An 18,158-nucleotide genomic window follows, 5' to 3' on the forward strand; every position below is an offset into this window, starting at 1 on the left:
GTTGTTATTATTATGACGTAATTATGGAGCTCCTGATTTAGATGAGCAGAGAAACCATACAGTTCACACAATGAGTGAACTCTATAGGCATCAGTGGAGAGGAGAGGAAGAAATCTCTGACAAAACCAGACTCAGAGACGGGCGGCCATCTGCCTAGACAGGTTGTGGTGAAATGAGAAATGGGGGACAGAGGAGAGGTGTGGGAGAGACTGAGGAGAGAGACCAGGAGCAGATGATATAACAGTTTATCAGTTATCACAGTGTCATTTATACACTCTTAGAAATAAAAGTGCTAAGTAGAACCATATAAGGTTCTTCGGCTTGTCCTCATAGGAGAATCCTGGAACTCATAGGAGAACCCTGGAACCCTTTTGGAGGCTTTTTCCACCAAGAACCCTTTTAAAACCCTTTATTCAGGAAAGGGGTTTTAAAGGGTTCTCTGGATCAAAATGGTTCTTACTGGAATGATTAGTGTTATCAAGAACCCTTGAAAAACCATTTCTTCGGGAAAGGGTTTTTCAGAAGCAAACCGTTCCAGGTAGAACCTCAGCCCTTGTTGAAGGACCCTTTTGGAACCTTTATTTCTAAGAGTGTACAAGCAGCAGCAGCAGAGACTGTTGATAAAAGAAATTTTACCGATATGAACTTTAATTATAGCATAATAATAACGGTGATGATATGATATGAATGATAATAATAATGATAGCCTTGAAATGGGATCTGGATCCTGCAGCCTGTAAGATGAGGACACAGAGAAGAGAAAAAGGACAGGAACGAAAGACACAAACCTACAGATGTCCTTAATACGACTGTTCATAAATCATTAAGCATTTGTAGTTTGTGTAACTGAGGAAAAAACGAATAAAAATTAAAGGAAAATACATATTTATATGCGTTTTTTGAAAAAGGGAAAGGAGCACATATTTATAAGGATACATTCAGTACACAACACTATACTACTAATTAGAAAAATGATGTTAATAGGGAAAGAAAGACATAATAATAGTGATTTCCAACACAATAAGGATGACCTACGTCAGTCACGTACATCAGTGTACGAACTCACAAACACATCAGATAAAAGGTCTTGTTGAAAACTAGTCAGTGACTGTATAATTACTTCTTAAACCTGTGTTTTTATCAGTAATATTTCAACCTTTGGATATTTTCATGTTCGTGTGGTATCTTACAAAAAAGTCAAAGATATAGACTACATAATATTATTAGTGTTAGTGGAGGTTTGTTTCAGACTGATTTTATGTTTTTCCATAAAAACCATGACCTGTTGAAACTTCAGACAGAATTGAATTATGTCTGAACACACAAATGAAATTACTGCAGAGATATTTTCCATATGGTCGCCTGCCCTCTCTCATTTTTCATCTCCGTCTGCCACTCCACCTCTCTCTTTCTCTCTCTCTCTCTCTCTCTCTAATATATTCCATTCTCATTTTGGCTCTTATTGTTGATGCCGCTGAGAGCTGAAGGAGTTGCTCGTCTCTTAGAGGAGAAAGTAGAAGGTTGGAACACTTAGAAATATTGTTGTGATTGGTCATGCTGCCTGTTATTCATGTTTCTGTACCTGCAGTTTTATAGTTTCTGCCAGGTAATAAAAACATAAATGCATAAAATGACTACTTGCACAGTTATGTAGATTTTAATATTAGTTAATTAGTATTATTTATTTATTGTTTATAATCCTTGGTTTTATGTTTCAGAAATTCAGAATGTTTTTTATTTTATTTTAAATACATGATTGCACTAAGGAAACCCATTGCACAGTGACATAATATGTTAGATTCTGTGTGATTGGGTTGTTTTCGACGCCCTCTGGGACAATAAAGTTTATCTTGAATAGTGAACAAACATCAGAGCTGAAGGATTAAAATCTGTTTACTGTGTAACAGATTTAAGTCACGATGGATCTTTATAGCATCAAAAATGGCTGAGGATGAGATAAAATATGAGTGGGTTCAATGACGTACAACTGAGAGTGGCTGCTAATACTACGACATAGTACTATTACTATTACCTGAATATTACTTTGGGAAAAAGCATGATATTACTACATAATATTACTGCACAATATTACTGCACTATCAACAAGCTGAAAACTGGATTAGAGCTAAAATGGTATGCCTGAGGAACAATGCCTTTAAAAAAAGGACATTTGTATACAATAATGATAAGTATAGGATATAAATACCATAGTTGTCATACAACTTATTGATACAGTTACTATGGACAATAACTATGAACTATTGCAGGATTACTCAAAAAACTACTGAAATCAGTTCCATGAGATTTTGTCGATTGATGCGACATGACCTGAGACAGCTCGTAATCTGGTGTAATCCTGGGCACAATCTGATTAGTTTACTCGTGTTCTGTATTTTATCTGTGGGGGAAAACTGGTATACATATATATGTATAAGCACAGGAGAGTTAAGCAGCACAGTGGATTCACAGATTGGCTTCATCTGCTCTAAGAGTTTGAGTCTCGTTCATCCTGAACTACTGTAGAAGACCAGAGCCACTAACAAGCCTCTCTGGGCTTCAGCCTCGGCCCTGCTGGGTCATTATTTCACTTCCCAGATTGTGTTAAAAAGCAGCAGAAAAATATTCCGAGTGAGTCGATGTGTGGAAGCTACGAGGAGCATTTTTAGAGTAAAACGTGGTGAATGTAGAGTGAATGAAGCCACAAAACTCCTCCTCCTTCATTTCTTATGCACCTTTTCTGACTTCACTGTGCGGTTAAACCCGAGCTCTGCTCGACCATCTCTCTGAGGGAAATGGTGATGAGGGCGTTTGTTTTTGAAGGTGGGCGGAGGGCAGCGACTGCCCGACTCCTGCAGAATACTGATGAATGTGAAACACATGGTGAGCTTTATTACAGCGCTCGAGGGTTGGTGAGTTATGATAAATCACTCCGAGCGGCTCCATGGCCAAGTGATGCAGTTAACCTGCGATAAAACAGAGTCAAGCATGTACACCTGGATGTTTCCAGCACTCACACAGTTGTAACGTGTACTGTGTGTGTGTGTGTGTGTGTGTGTGTGTGTGTGTGTGTGTGTGTGTGTGTGTGTGTGTGTGTGTGTGTGTGTGTGTGTGTGTGTGTGTGTGTGTGTGTGTGTGTGTTTTAGGACAAAAAAGCTGAGAAACTGGTTGTTATTAAGGGTGCATTCACCCTTAAGCTAGGTTTATGGTTGCTGTACACTCTTAGAAATAAAAGTGCTAAGTAGAACCATATAAGGTTCTTCGGCTTGTCCTCGTAGGAGAACCCTTTTTGGTTCCAAGTGGAACCTTTAAACCTTCATGTTACCAAGAACCCCTTTAAATCCCTTTATTCAGGAAAGGGGTTTTAAAGGGTTCTCTGGATCAAAATGGTTCTTACCTGAACCATTAGTGTTACCAAGAACCCTTGGAAAAATTAATGGTTCCCTAATTGAACCTCAGCCCTTGTAGAAGAACACTTTTGGGACCCTTATTTTAAAGAGTGTAGTGTGCAGGGCACTCGACAAAAATGATGTCATATCCTGTGCCTGACCGGGCGCGTTAGCTTCAAAAGGAGTCGTACTCCAGGCTGTTTGCAGCAGTCTCACTTTACTCGAGCAGTGCTGCTGTTGCTTCCTTCAGTTTTAGATTGAAACACTGAGGGGGCTTACAGACAGACACTGGTTCTGGCTCTGGCTCTGATTTGGAGCCTCAGAACCTTGGCGCTTTCTTGTGAATCAGCCCACGATCACACCATTTTAAGATAAACCACAGGTTACTCCGAATAAAGAAATAACAGATTCTTACTTTTAAAACGATCTGGCAGAGCGGAGATGACCGAGCAGAGCACACGGAGGCGTCGTGATTGCAGCGATGATGATTTGCACCTGGAGGCTCCGCCCAGTCGCTAACAAACCTGAGGACAATCACACACACACACACACACACACATTCACAGTGAGAGGGAGAAGCAGGAAGAGCCTCGAAGTCTTGGTTAGAATCCAAAATGTGCTGCCAAATAAGAACCAAATACAAAATAGATACCAAAAAAAAAGAATAAGAAACACAATAACATGTCTTGTTTAGATAGATCTCAAAGACAGAACAGACAGCTCACAATAGGAAGGATAAGGACATAATAACAACAGACCACACGTTCTATTCCAGGAGCAAAATATGGACGCCACCTATAAACAAGCTGTCCAGTTGTTTTTTTATTCAATCTTCCTCACATAAAAACGTATTTTCTGTCAAATTCTCCACGACTTCACATCGTGACAGAGCGACACACTGATCCACCACAACATTAAAAGCAGACAGTGACTGATCCCTGGTTTGTTGTTGTGCAGAATAAGAAAAGAGAGCGTGTGTTTTCTTCATGGCCACAGCTGTACTGTACCTCACCCTCCCTGCATCCAAGTACCTAACTTTAATACTTCTATAACCACTAATTACATTTCACCAGCAGCAGCCTGTGCTTAATATTCCCTCTCTCACCTTTAAGTTAACATTAGAGCTAATTGTATATCACACACAGGCTTTGTCTGCTGTGTCCTCCATTAGTTACAAACATGTGTGTGTGTGTTCATGTATCTGTGGCTTTGTGAGGACCAGAAATCGTATAAACCATACACAGTGAGGACATTTTTGTCTGGTCCTCAGATCTGTGAAGGGCTTTTAAGAGGGTTGAGGGTTGTGTGTGTATGTGTGTGTGTGTGTATTACTAATGTTGTGGGGACGTAAAACTGTTTACACAGTCACATTATAGGGACTTGTCTTCCTTATGGGGACAAAAAGCAAGTCCCTATAACGTAAATGACTATATTTTAAGGTGAAGAAGTGTTTTAAGGTTAGGTTGAGGGTAGGGTTAGGGTTAGGGTTAGGGTTGGGGTTCGGGTTGGGGTTAGGAGTTAAAAGAATAAAACTTAAAGAGCACTGGCCTACTGATCCGGTTGGTGGTGGGGGTCCAGTCCAGGGTCGGCGGACGGGACCAGGGTGTGATCCCCAGGCAGAGTTCTGGGCAGGAAAGAGGGGGCCCACTGTGGAGAAGAGTTAATTAAAATCCAGTGAATTTGTCATGTGGAGTTCTGGAGTTGAAGCCGGGTCGCCGGTGGAGGGGTAGGTGTGTTACTTGTAGCGTATTAAACCAGCCCACCTTGGTGGGCTGGTGGAGGTGAAGAAGTGTTTTAAGGTTAGGTTGAGGGTAGGGTTAGGGTTAGGGTTAGGGTTAGGGTTAGGGTTAGGGTTAGGGTTAGGGTTAGGTTAGGGTTAAGGGTTAGAGTTAGAGTTAGGGTTCGGCCAGTAGTAATTATGGTTAAGGTTAGAGTAAGTCTCCAGGAAATGAATGTAAGTCAATGCAATGTCCACTGAAGTCATGAAAACCTCAAACTTGTCAGGACCAGTAGTCTCCATGTGGACCAAAACCTTGTCCTAATGAGGCAGAACCAGATTTCTGGATAAATCCCCAAAAAAAGAGTCACATGAACAAACATATTCGGTAGATATTAACGTCGACATTCGAGGGTGTACACTTTTTTTGGTGAGTCTTTTGTTCACAGGGACACACACAGACAAACAAACATTCACTCTCACATCTTCAGTCAATTCAGAGTGTCCAGTCTACCTAATCCCCATATTGCATGTTTTTGGACTGTGGGAGGAAGCTGGAGAACCCGGGGAATTCCCATGCACACACACGGGGAGAACATGCAAACTCCATGCAGAAAGACCCTTGTTCCGACCGGGTCGTGAATACGGGTCTTCTTGCACGGCACGAGTGCTAACCGCTACACCAACCATGTGGCCGAGTCTTAAAAGCATGAACTGTGCCTTTAAGTTAACATGAAAGCTTGACGTTTTCGTGCGCCTGTGCTCTCAGGTGGTCCAGGCTCAGGGAAGGCAGTCCAGTGCCAGCGGATGGAGGACAGGTTCGGCCTGCGTCACGTGACCCTGGGCGACCTGCTGTGTCAGGAGCTGCAGTCTCACAGCGAGCGAGGGCGCCACCTGCAGGACGTCCTGGAGAGAGGCGAGCAGCTGCCCAAGGTCAGTGTGGAACAACCACAGAGCACGGGAACACGAAGGGAAGGTTCATGAAGCGTCTTCACTTTCTTTTCAAGAAATGCTGTAGTGCAGTGTAGGAGAAAAAATAAGAATAATAATAAGAATAGATTACAGCGTATACAATCACAGAAAGAGTGACAGAATGATCCAGACGGGGGGACTCATGAAAGAAAATAAAACAATTATCATAAAACAAATAGACAAGAAGAAGAAGATGCACATTCTCCTAAACTCTTTCCTTGTGTGCACAGTTTACAGCATCAAATGCTTCTACGTCAGCGACGGCCTGAGCCCGAGGCGTTGTTTTTCCAGGTTGTCCGTCTTATTCTCGTCATAGACCGCATTGCGAGAACGTCTCGCGGGGGAAATGCTTTCAGACTTGGCCCAAAAATCAAGGATGAGCTGATGATGTTTATGTTAAGGTCCAGGTCACTGAGACCCCAACAAATCCCGCTTCGAGGGGAATTCTTCTTAAATTTGGCAGAAACATTCACTTTGGACTCAGTGATGAACTGAGTGAAGGCCACAGTGACCTCACAAAATGTTCCCTCTATGTTTTGCCTGGAGGGAATCATCTGCCACAAACATTCACTCAAGTCAACATATGAGTCTGGAAACATAACATGTGTAGGCTGACGAAAAGTGGCACATTATCTGGAACTTGTTAGGACAAACTTTCCTCCTCCTCCTCCTCCTCCTCCTCCTGTGGTGGTGACGCTGCATAGATGTGTCAGCACTATGGTTTCACCGTTTCCTCTCCAGCGGCTGATGTTTTTCCTGCTGACGAGCATAGACGGGATGGTTTGCACACTAATTGCACACTATGTCGTGCCTAAAAAAAACAATGACAGACTCCGCAGTCTGTGAAAGAGAACCAGCCCTGTGTGACATTCAGAGGACAAACTGTTTCTGGTTATGATCACACAGTCTAGTCTAAATCTACGGAAGTGTACGATGACACAGCGGAGGAACTTCCCGCCTCGATCGCTGTATTGAAAGCAAAGATGTCCCAGTTGTTCAGTTTGATCCAGTTTTACTTTGACATTGGGAGATTCTGCTTTGTGTCTTTGAGTCATATCGATGAGTTTGTCGACTTTGCGGTTGTTCAGACGGAAACAACAATGTGATCTGCTGCAGATTGCGATGTTCTCTTCCAGACCGTTTGAGTCATTACGGCATCGTTCATGGATATAACATGACACGCTCGAAATGCGTACATAGCTAACTACGTCATGACACAGGGGACAATCAGGAGATTGTTAAAAAGGAGGGCTTAGTGGGCTACATGATCCTCGTGGAGCGTATCACAACCATTAGCAAAACCTGCAAGGTAGATTTAATAACTGACCTTAAAGTAGACATATTATACCCTATTTCTACCAAGTTAACCTAGTTCCCTGGTGTCCTAATGAACATGTCTGTGACATGCTTTGGTCAAAATACCTTAAGGATGAAGCACCACAGCAGTTCAATCACACTGCCAAAACAGCCCTGTTCAGAACACTCGCTTTTGAGCGCCTGTCTCTTTAAATATGCAAATGAGACACAGGAAACTACGTCAGCGTCACTGAGGCTCCGGCAGCTAACAGCAGTTAGCATTTGGAAAAGCCATCATTTGCCGACTCGAGCCGGCACATTGCCGTCATATTTGAAATGTAAATCCTCTGAGGCTGGAAGTTTGTGTAGAACTCTGTGCTGCACTGTGCAGCCAAGAATAGAACACTTCGCCAACTTCCGCTCTTCCGGATACTATTGCCCTCGCCTGCACTCTCGCGTTTTATAGGGACAAAGCGGACACTGTATTTTTAAGATGCTATTGAGGAGGGTGCTGGTGCTAATCCCAGCTGACATAGAGACAAACAACCATCCACTCTAACACTCACACCTACAGTCAATTTAGAGAGACCAATTTGCCTAATCCCCCAAATCTGTATGTTTTTAAACTGTGGGAGGAAACTGGAGAACCCAGAGGAAAGAAAAACCTACACACACACACACACAGGGACAAGAGTCAGTATATGTGGATATATATGTTGAAAATAAAAGGATGCATATTTTGAATTGGTGGTAAAAAACGTAAGAATGTCACAGCTCCAGCGTCACCACACCCACACCCTGTGATTGACAGGAAGAAGCGCAAAAACATCACCACAGTGAGAACTGAGCAATAAACTGTGCCAGCTGAATAATCTTTTTTTTTTTAAATAAGAGAGAGATCTCACGCATTAATATTTCATGAAGGCAGAGAGCTGAAGATGAAGCCTCGTTGGAAAAATGCGTTGTTTTTCTTTTCTTTTCCCCCCCCTCCTCCTCCATGAAGGATGAAACACCTGATACATAACATGTTTTCCTGCCAATGGCCCTAATGAAGGTACCAGAGCAGAGTTTGAATCATACATGCAGATTAACACACTTTTATGCATATTTATGCATACAGACAGAGCTGTTCGACACATCCACGCCAAACACGTTTACCGGGAAGACGGGCGACGAAAACATCATTTTGTTTTCCCACGCAAACAGCTGTGACGTCAGCGTTTACGTGGAAGGCGATTTAGGGAGACGGACAGAGATCAGATCTCATCCAGGACACATTTTAAAGACAGATGTGAACAGTCCTACTTAGAGATGTGGACGGGTGTTAAACTCTTAATGCTCACCACTGCTGTGGGAATAATACACAACTCCTTATATGGATATATATGTGTGTTTATACATATACATTAAGAAAATGTTAGTAAATATGCTATATTGCATTTAAAGTACTGTTAATTATGCAGAAGTAGCTTAGTTAAGCATGAATAATTATTGAATTCATCATTTATAAAGCATGAATACTCATTAGTATGCAATTTTTTTGGAGGTGGATGCTGATTGGCTGCTTGAGTACAGCAGCTAAGGGATGAGTAAAACATTTAGAACTGTGTATAAACTGCATACTAATGAGTATTCACGCGTAATGTATAACATATATATATATATACACATCGTTAGCCTAATAGCATAATTGCTCAAGTCATTTTTTTGGTAATTGTGATATCTGGCTAACTTTACCAATGTGCTTGCTAACGAAAATGTTCAAATATGACTTAGGCAACTATGCCATTAGGCTAACAATATGTATAAATGATGAATTCAATATTTATTATATTTATTATGTTTATTTATCATTATAAAGTGTTACCATTTTTGTTCATTAAAAATGAGCCGAGCCAACTTTGAATTGTGACGTATTTACAAATTTAGTCCGTTTTTGAGTACTTTTTTTGCTCAGGTGCGTTTATATAGTTGCTGAAAATGAAGAAAATAATAATTTCATCAGATTGCCTATAGGTAGTGCAGAAAAAAGGATATTGCACATCTGTACATACACTACAGTTCAAAAGTTTGGGGTCACCTATACAGTTTTCCATTAAAAGTCACACTTAGTTTTATTCATCAAAACAGTTGCAAAAGGAATAGAAAATATAGTCAAGATATTGACAAGATTAGAAATAATGATTTTTATTCAAAGAATAAATGTTCTTTCGTCAAAGAACCAGCAAAACAGTTCTCAGCTGTGCTAACATCATTGCACAATGGTTTTCTAATCATCCAATAGCCTTCTAACGTGATTAGCAAACACAATGTACCATTAGAACACTGGAAATGGGCCTCTATACACCTATGTACATATTCCATTAAAAACCAGACGTTTGCAGCTAGAATAGTCGTTTACCACATTAACAATGTATAGAGTGTATTTATGATTAATTTAATGTTATATTCATTGAAAAAAAGTGCTTTTCCTTCAAAAATAAGGACATTTCTAAGTGAGCCCAAACTTTTGAACGGTAGTGTACGTTTTAACATCATGTCATGGAAAAAAAGCAGCCTAAATTCTTAATACCAGATCCAGAAACAGCCTTCAATTCGTCGATTTGCATTTCCCACTTTAACGCTGGTCCAGCTGTTGCTCTTTTTTTTAACAGCAGTTTTTCAGTGCACGTCTGTTCTTTCCATCGCTGCAATTTGACCTCCAAATGTTTGTCAGTCAGCGAAAAGAATGTCACCCTCAGAGAGGAGAGACCAGCTGAACCCGAGTGTCGCTTTCAATAAAAACAACCATTCAGTGACAATTATCTGAAAAAAGAAAAAAGAAAAATGACAACACTTGGTCCTGAAAAGATTGCTACTTCTCAGCACTTCTGTTTCTGAAGAGCATCAGGGAACCAGGGTGTCTCTCATCCGAGAAGACACTGTCATTCTTTTTTTGGATTGTTAAGGATTTTCCACTTTTAAAAAAAAGCACTCGATTGCTGTATAAACATGGTGGGTGGTGGAGTCCTAATAGCAAGACTTTTGCTTAAAGTAGATATAAACACAGTGCTTCACAGATTTACGAGACCACCTGTCGTGAAAAACGAGAAAACGTAAATATTTCACAAATCTTTTTTTTTTTGTTCACAAATGCAAGTAAATAACAGTAATTTGATCTTAAATCACAAAATAATCATGTGCTTTATCAGTTTTTCCAGGGGATATTGGAAAACAGTCAATTTGAAAATTCATGATTATAATAATCACTCAAGGTCGGCGCCTTAAATATAATGCATTATTATTATTGTTATATTTTAGCATTACAAAAAAAACATTTTGGTGAAAGAGTTTTTACATACTGGTGCATTAAAGGTGCATTATGTAATAAATGTAAAGCAAATGGCCATAAAATCCTCCTAATATGTCACAGAGACTCAGGAATAATGTTCATATAACAAGCTGAACTCACCAACAACAACAGTACAGACAAAATATTTGCATTAAAAAAATATTTTGCAGACTGCAAATCATGTTTATGTTTTGAAATCATGTTTTTGGCATGTGGCGCCACCTACCGCCGTCTACCAATCATTGCAGTCAGTAGAGTCTCAGCTGCCGAGCAACCACGGGTTGCCAGTTACGTCAGACAACCAAACTTAAAAGACCTCGGTATTTTGAATTTGAGTGTAGTAACCGTTTTTGGCCACATTCTTACATATGGCACCTTTAACCATTACAGAAACATGAATGATTTATGATAATTACCAATGCTGTTTATTTAGGGCAGCTGTGGCATAAACCTAATAAATGTATTAAGCACTGTATATTTACACAATATAAAATAATACATAATACAACCCTGAGTACATTATGAAATATAATTCACTTTTTTGACTAAAGACATGATGTAAGATGCATCATCTCCAGATTAACAAAGTCGCACACAGGAACTATGTAAATGTAAGACGTATCAAAAGAAGCCATGCGTACATTTCCTCTCTGTGGTTTTAAACACGGCTGAGCTCACTCTAAGCTCCTTACAGCACATTAAGGTCATGTCCCATGCGTTCACTGCCAAATGCTTATTTTTATGTGCATGTGAGTGAGTGAGACAGTTATGAAGAGAGAGAGAGAGAGAGAGAGAGAGAGATGGCGAGTTAAAGCATGATGAGTAATCCCCACACTGGGATTAGTGAAGTGCACCTCGGCAGGTTCACATCACAGGATGAACAGAGAGAGAGAGGAAAAAAACAGCCGCCTACATCACAGTTTATCTCAAAGTGAGATAAAAAACGCTGTCGTATGCGTCTCGCTGACATTAAAATCGAACACGGTGGTAAGTTAGAAGAGAATGTTGTGCTCTTGTGTTGCCTGGCAACGCAGGAAGTGCAATTTAGTATTCTCTGTCAAGTCAGATCCCTCGGATCGAGAACGTGATCGGGCCGCCTGTCTGGCCACGTGGGTTTGCACGGATACAGATGGATAAAACAAAAAAGCCTTAATATTTAATGTGTTAGTGCAGCACATGTATGAAGAGATTATGGCCAAAAACACAGGGGAGGATGTCGGCAAGGGAGTGAATAATCCCAAGATTCCCCATAAAACCTGAACACTAGATAGGAAATCATGCAACTTGTGTCACATGAATATTTTTTGATGAACAGTCAATATGACCTTGACCGTTTTTCCTGGTAGTTTGAGTGTTAATCCCCGATCACCTGCTGTGGGTCTGCAAGAACTCTAGATGACACAAACATGGAGAGAGCAGCCGTTTAGCTCCACAGTTGAAAAATGCTATTTCTATCGTCGTCTTTTGCTGATCAAAAAAAAAACGGTTTCTGCTGATTCTCCAAAGTTCCAAAATGAAAGTATGTAATGTTTGTTCCTTCCATTCAGTAAAACTTAAAACAATTCTATTTAATCAAAGTCAAAACAGTTATTCAGTCAAACTGTGATATAACAAAGCATTACACACAGGTAAAATTAACCTGAGTTATATCACCTTTGCCTAATGGAGAGCAGCTGGTTCCAAAAACAAAAACACAAATGGCTCTTACACTATTGTTTGTTACAGGTGTTGGAAAATAGATGTCGCAGTAACGCGTGAACCCTGGAAAAACTATTTACACATACACTACCGTTCAAAGGTTTGGGCTCACTTAGAAATGTCCTTATTTTTGAAGGAAAAGCACTTTTTTTCAATGAATATAAAATTAAATGAATCATAAATACACTCTATACATTGTTAATGTGGTAAACGACTATTCTAGCTACAAACGTTTGGTTTTTAATGGAATATGTACATAGGTGTATAGAGGCCTATTTCCAGTGTTCTAATGGTACATTGTGTTTGCTAATGGCGTTAAAAGGCTATTGGATGATTAGAAAACCCTTGAAAACCACCTCTTCTGATAAATAAAAGTGAGTATTTATATACAAAATAATTGTATAGGTGACCTCAAACTTTTGAATGGTAGTGTAATTACCAATAAAGTCTGTGTAAATGCCAACTTACCCTGACCGCACACTTGGCGAACTCACAGCGGGACAGAGCTCAAAAGCTCACTGACTGACTGAAAAGAAAAGAGTAAAAAGAGGTGTTGAGAAATGAAACCTTACAACAAGCTAGAGAAAACTGGAGCTGAGAGCCAGGTCTGACACGATGACGAGGAGATGAGCTGCAGGTGAGACGAGGGGGAGGGGCTTGTGAATGTAGGTCAGCCACACCCACTGACTCCAGACTACAACCAGATCACTGCACTGTGTCCTTCATCACAGGTCCTGGAAATCATTCAAAGAAGAAGAATTAAAAGTACTTAGTAGAACCATAGAAGGTTCTTTGGCTTCATAGGAGAACCCTTTTTGGCTCCAGGTAGAACCTTTTTGTAAAGGTTCCAACTAGAACCCTTTTGGAGGGTTCCACCAAGAACCCTTTTAAAACCTTTTATTCAGGAAAGGGGTTTTAAAGGGTTCTCTGGATCAAAATGGTTCTTACTGGAACCATTAGTGTTACCAAGAACCCTTGAAAAACCCTTTCTTCGGGAAAGGGTTTTTCAGAAGCAAATGGTTCCAGGTAGAACCTCAGCCCTTGTAGAAGGACACTTTTAGAACCCTTATTTCTAAGAGTGTGGACTCGGCCGACGCAGTCATAACTACTAGCGGTGATGTGGACACTGTCCGCTGTGTCTCTCTCTCTCTGCGTTGAGATTCCACGCAGAACAACGAGCGAGCAACGTTAGAGAGAACAGAGAGAGCAAATGACGATGTGATGTCTGCTGCAAATCAATCTTAAGTTTCATTTGGTTCATGTGTCATTTGGTCCTTGAATTTGAGGAAATTTGTCCTGGAAAGTCCTTGAATTTGATGTCAACCAAGGTGTAGGAACCCTGTAAAGTAGTGATCACAGTTTAGTCAACAAAGTATTGATGTATTGTGTGCATACATCATATATAATATTAGTATCATGTTGTAGGTTTCAGACGGGTGACATGGTGGGAATTTTTTTTATTATCAATAGATGTCACCGAGTTTGCCGTAAAAGTAGTAACAAATTTGCATATCATTGATGTATCTTGTGGGAAACAAAACTGTCACGTGTCATGATGCTGAGGAAAGATTATACAGATTGGTATAAAAGTGAGTACATTAATTGGAAATGTGTGCAGCCTACTTGTACATCTGACCTCTGACCTCCTGGCATTTATGCGTATGTGTGTGTGTGTGTGTGTGTGTGTGTGATTGAATTTCATCATTTTTCAGGAAACGATGCTGGAGCTGCTATGTGACGCCGTGGCGTCGTCAGTGCAGCAGCAGCAGCAGCAGCAGAGGCCGGGGAAAGGTCTGGTGATCAGCAGCTTTCCCAGAGACTTGCAGCAGGCGGAGGAGTACGAAGCCAAGGTCAGATGACGGGACAGGATGTGTGTGCTAGGGTCAAGTTCTGTACATAGTCACCAGCAGACATTAGTTTAAATCGTGCTCCTACAAGAGTGAAGAGAGGCGTCAGAACCAGCTTGAGAAATGACAATGAAGTATGACTCATAGTAATAATACACATGTAACCAAAGTGTGGAAGTAATGGTTAGGAGAAGACAAAAAGAGATGATGTGTTTAGAATGACAGTGACAGTGACAGTGACAGTGAAGGACATTTTGACTGACTGTATCGTTGGCTGTGTGTCAGATGGGTGAACCCAGCGTCGTCCTCCTGCTGAGCTGCTCACCTGACACCATGTCCAGTCGCCTGCAGTGCAGAGGCCGACCTCAGGCGGACAGAGAGGGCGCCGCGCACAGGTCGCACGAGAGCTTCTGCAACGACAGCCGGGAGCTGGCCGAGCACTACCAACACAAGAGGCTCCTGCACACGGTAACAGAGACAGTAGACACACACACACACACACACACACACACACAGACACTACCTGAAGGTGTTGAGGAAATTGCTCTGCTGCTGGTGAAGAATGGAATAGAGAACTTCTGCCGGCCGACAAGTTTTTATTTTCTTTGCAAGGAAAAGGTCAATCTTCATAGGAGTGATCCTCGCTGGAGAAAAGACCCAGAGCAAAGTTAGCCCTCCATATTTATACCTGAGCAACTCTCCTTTTGCATTCCTCCAATAGACAAAGAGTCTGCCATTCAAGGCGATGTTTTCACACCTCTTTGTCTACTGGAGGTATCGGGGAGCCTGCGGATGTTGTAGGAAGTTGTCAGTTCAGGCTAGACACAATACACAATATACAATAAACATATACACAAGGCACCTGGTATTCTGTACTGATCAGGTATAAGGTGATGGGCAGTTTTAGCTCTGAGTCAGAGAAATTGAAAGGAGACCTTTGTAACGGTAAATTCAATATTGTAAGAGCTTTTTTTTCTCCCCAGACAACTATATTTGAGGATGTGAAGAGGAAATTTACAAATACATTTTTTTTTTAAAGTTACTTAAATCAGTGCCCTCCCCCCTAACCTGAACCCCCTGTCCACAGCACTCACACCAAATGATCAAAGTGAAACGTTTCTGTGCAAAAATAAACAGCACTTTTTTGTTCCTATTCTCATCATGTATATGGATAATTAAAAAACTGTCCTGTGTTTCCATAAAATCAAAATCAAGGTTACTTTTGAGATATTGCCTTGTTTTCCGAGGAGACTTAAAATATAATTTTAATAACCTCACAACCTCATCAACTACGACGGAGTATAACAACCAAACTGAAGAGGAAAAAAAATAATCTTTCAAGGATAAAGTCATAATATTAAAAAAGGTGGAATTTTACGAGTAAAGTCAAAATATTATTAGAATGAAGTTGTAATTTTGCGAGAATGTGTGCAAACAAACTCAGTTTCTTTCACAATCTTTTCCTGAAGCTGAAGGCAACATTTTGTGTTTCTTTATTTGTGAAGCCCAAATCAAAATGTTGTTGCTCCGCGGTCACAGCCGATCATCTGTGAATTTGCTTGAATAATAATTGTGAATTTTATTTTTCGTAATGTAACGACTTCTTTTCTCGACAGATTAAAAAAATAAAAATAAAATGCTTAAGTTTGGACCTAATACTCTGTCGTACAGAAGAGACGAAGCTCGTGTTATCTCTGGCGCCCCCCTGAGGGAGTTGGACTCGGACACCTTTCTTCTCCATTCTGGTGCCAATTTGTTGCCATGCAGATTAGGCAGTTTCCCAATAATTCTCCCCCTTTTTGTCTCGACTGCACTGAGGCTAACTCACTGTAAATTCTGTCCCTCTGCTGTTTCCACTAACATGAGGGTCAAAAGATAATCACGCAGTTTCTGGTCAGGGGTTGACGGTCCCTTTGAAATGAGCTGTTTGAACCTTTAAATGTCACATCAGGTGTAGGGGAGACTGTGTGTGTGTGTGTGATGGGGGTATGGACTATTGAATGTCACAACAGGTATTGAGGTCATCAGTCTGCAGAAAACCGCTGTCCACGACGACCGCACGCCAAGACATTATTGTCATTCCAAAGGCTTCCGCCTTGACCCGTTTGTCTCTCGTCTGCAGATCGATGCCGAGAAGTCGCCGGATGAAGTGTTCGCGCAGATCGTCCAGGCGCTGGGATCCAGCTCCATCGTCTAATTTCTACACTTTCCTCAAATACCACTCAGCCAACTTCTTCTTCTTCTCAAAGTCCACCTGTAAATACCTTTTCTCTGCCTGTTCAGACCTGGTATTAACATCCGCTCTGAGTTACACACAGATCTGATCACATCAACCAAACTCAGAGGAGGCCACATTCAGCTGATGTTTCACAGTATTACTACACTGATCAGCACTCGTTTACTTATTCATAGGCACCGCCACGATATCAACACTGATCAACACAAGAGTTCTTCGTCGGTTAGAGCAGCGTGAGAACAGCTTTGATTCATTCACTCAAGCTTTTTGGGAGGTTACTGTATGAGTTTAATGCAGAGAGGCCAAGGTCGAGACACTTAGCGTGTTTTAATCATCGTCACACGGGGGTTAAAGCAGAGGTGTCAAACTCAAAATGACCCGGTGGCCAACGAGTGGTCAAGAGGACGCCGGGGTCTCCAAAGATTTCAAAGTAAAAGTGCGCGTTTTGATGAATAAAAACACATTTTTAATGCAACCAAAAACAGAGAAATAAATCTGAAATGAAGTCAATAATAAGACGTAATTTAAACATAAAACAAAAAAATAATATTGCTAGCAAATACACTACCGGTCAAAAGTTTGGGGTCACTTAGAAATGTCCTTATTCTTGAAGGAAAAGCACTTTTTTCAGTGAATATAACATTAAATGAATCAGAAATACACTCTATACATTGTTAATGTGGTAAACGACTATTCTAGCTGCAAACGTCTGGTTTTTAATGGAATATGTACATAGGTGTATAGAGGCCCATTTCCAGTGTTCTAATGGTACATTGTAATCGCGTTAGAAGGCTATTGGATGATTAGAAAACCCTTGTGCAATGATGTTAACACAGATGAAAACAGTTTTGCTGGTTCTTTGACGAAAGGGCAAAATTATTATTTTGAATAAAAATCATTATTTCTAAACTTGTCAATGTCTTGACTATATTTTCTATTAATTTGACAACTCTTTTGATGAATAAAAGTGTGACTTTTAATGGAAAAACACAGAAATTGTATAGGTGACCCCAAACTTTTGACCGGTAGTGTATATTTAGTTGTATATTCCATGACCTCACTGGCAGCTGTGCTGCGTTTAAAGTGGAGGTTTCTTGGGCCGTCAGTTTGACACCTCTGGGTCACAGATTAGAGCAAATAAAAAGAAAAGTGCGACTTTGTTGAAAAACTGCTGCAAAATCAGGAATCTTTGGTCAAAAACTATCACGGAATCCCGAGCAGAAGTGTTTTTTTCTCTCTCTCTCACTCTCTATGATGCACAGACACCAACAATTCAAACATCGGACGCCGTCAGACAGTCAAACAGATCTAATTTTACATTTGAATGAAGTGCAGAGGTCAGATTCTCATGTGGTCACAGGTCAATGCCAGGTGTGAACAGCCGTACTTAACCCTGTCCACGTGTGATAGGACCATCGAGGCTAAAACCATAGGGTCCACATTCTCTCACACCTTCACCAGACATTACCCATCACTGAACTTTATAGTCTGCATGATGTCCCAGCGATCAGTGACGACTTCTCTCTCTGCTTTTGATGCTGACGAAGCACCAGTTTATTCAACTCTGCTGCACCTTCCTTCCTTCCTTCCTTCCTTTCTTTCTCTCTCCTACATCAACCTACATTGCTGCCAACTGGCAGACGGAGGCACACACACATGTACAGAGAAAATAAGC

At 40.9% G+C, this 18,158-nt stretch overlaps 1 protein-coding gene across 1 annotated transcript in view; it reads left to right on the forward strand.

Annotated features, from left to right (window-relative positions):
* The window catches only part of ak5 (adenylate kinase 5), a gene marked incomplete at its 5' end in the record, with an annotated part of 70,844 nt that extends 54,345 nt beyond the window's left edge, over window positions 1-16,499 (forward strand). Inside the window, 4 exons of the mRNA XM_083890390.1 lie at window positions 5,873-6,036; window positions 14,113-14,250; window positions 14,533-14,715; window positions 16,370-16,499. Of these exons, the coding sequence (XP_083746516.1) occupies window positions 5,873-6,036; window positions 14,113-14,250; window positions 14,533-14,715; window positions 16,370-16,444 (560 nt within the window). The 3' untranslated portion in view covers window positions 16,445-16,499. The remainder of the gene's footprint in view (window positions 1-5,872; window positions 6,037-14,112; window positions 14,251-14,532; window positions 14,716-16,369) is intronic.
* Between the last annotated feature and the right edge of the window lie 1,659 nt (window positions 16,500-18,158).

The sequence above is a fragment of the Microchirus variegatus genome, assembly GCF_963457635.1.
Source record: "Microchirus variegatus genome assembly, chromosome: 5".
NCBI lineage: Eukaryota > Metazoa > Chordata > Actinopteri > Pleuronectiformes > Soleidae > Microchirus > Microchirus variegatus.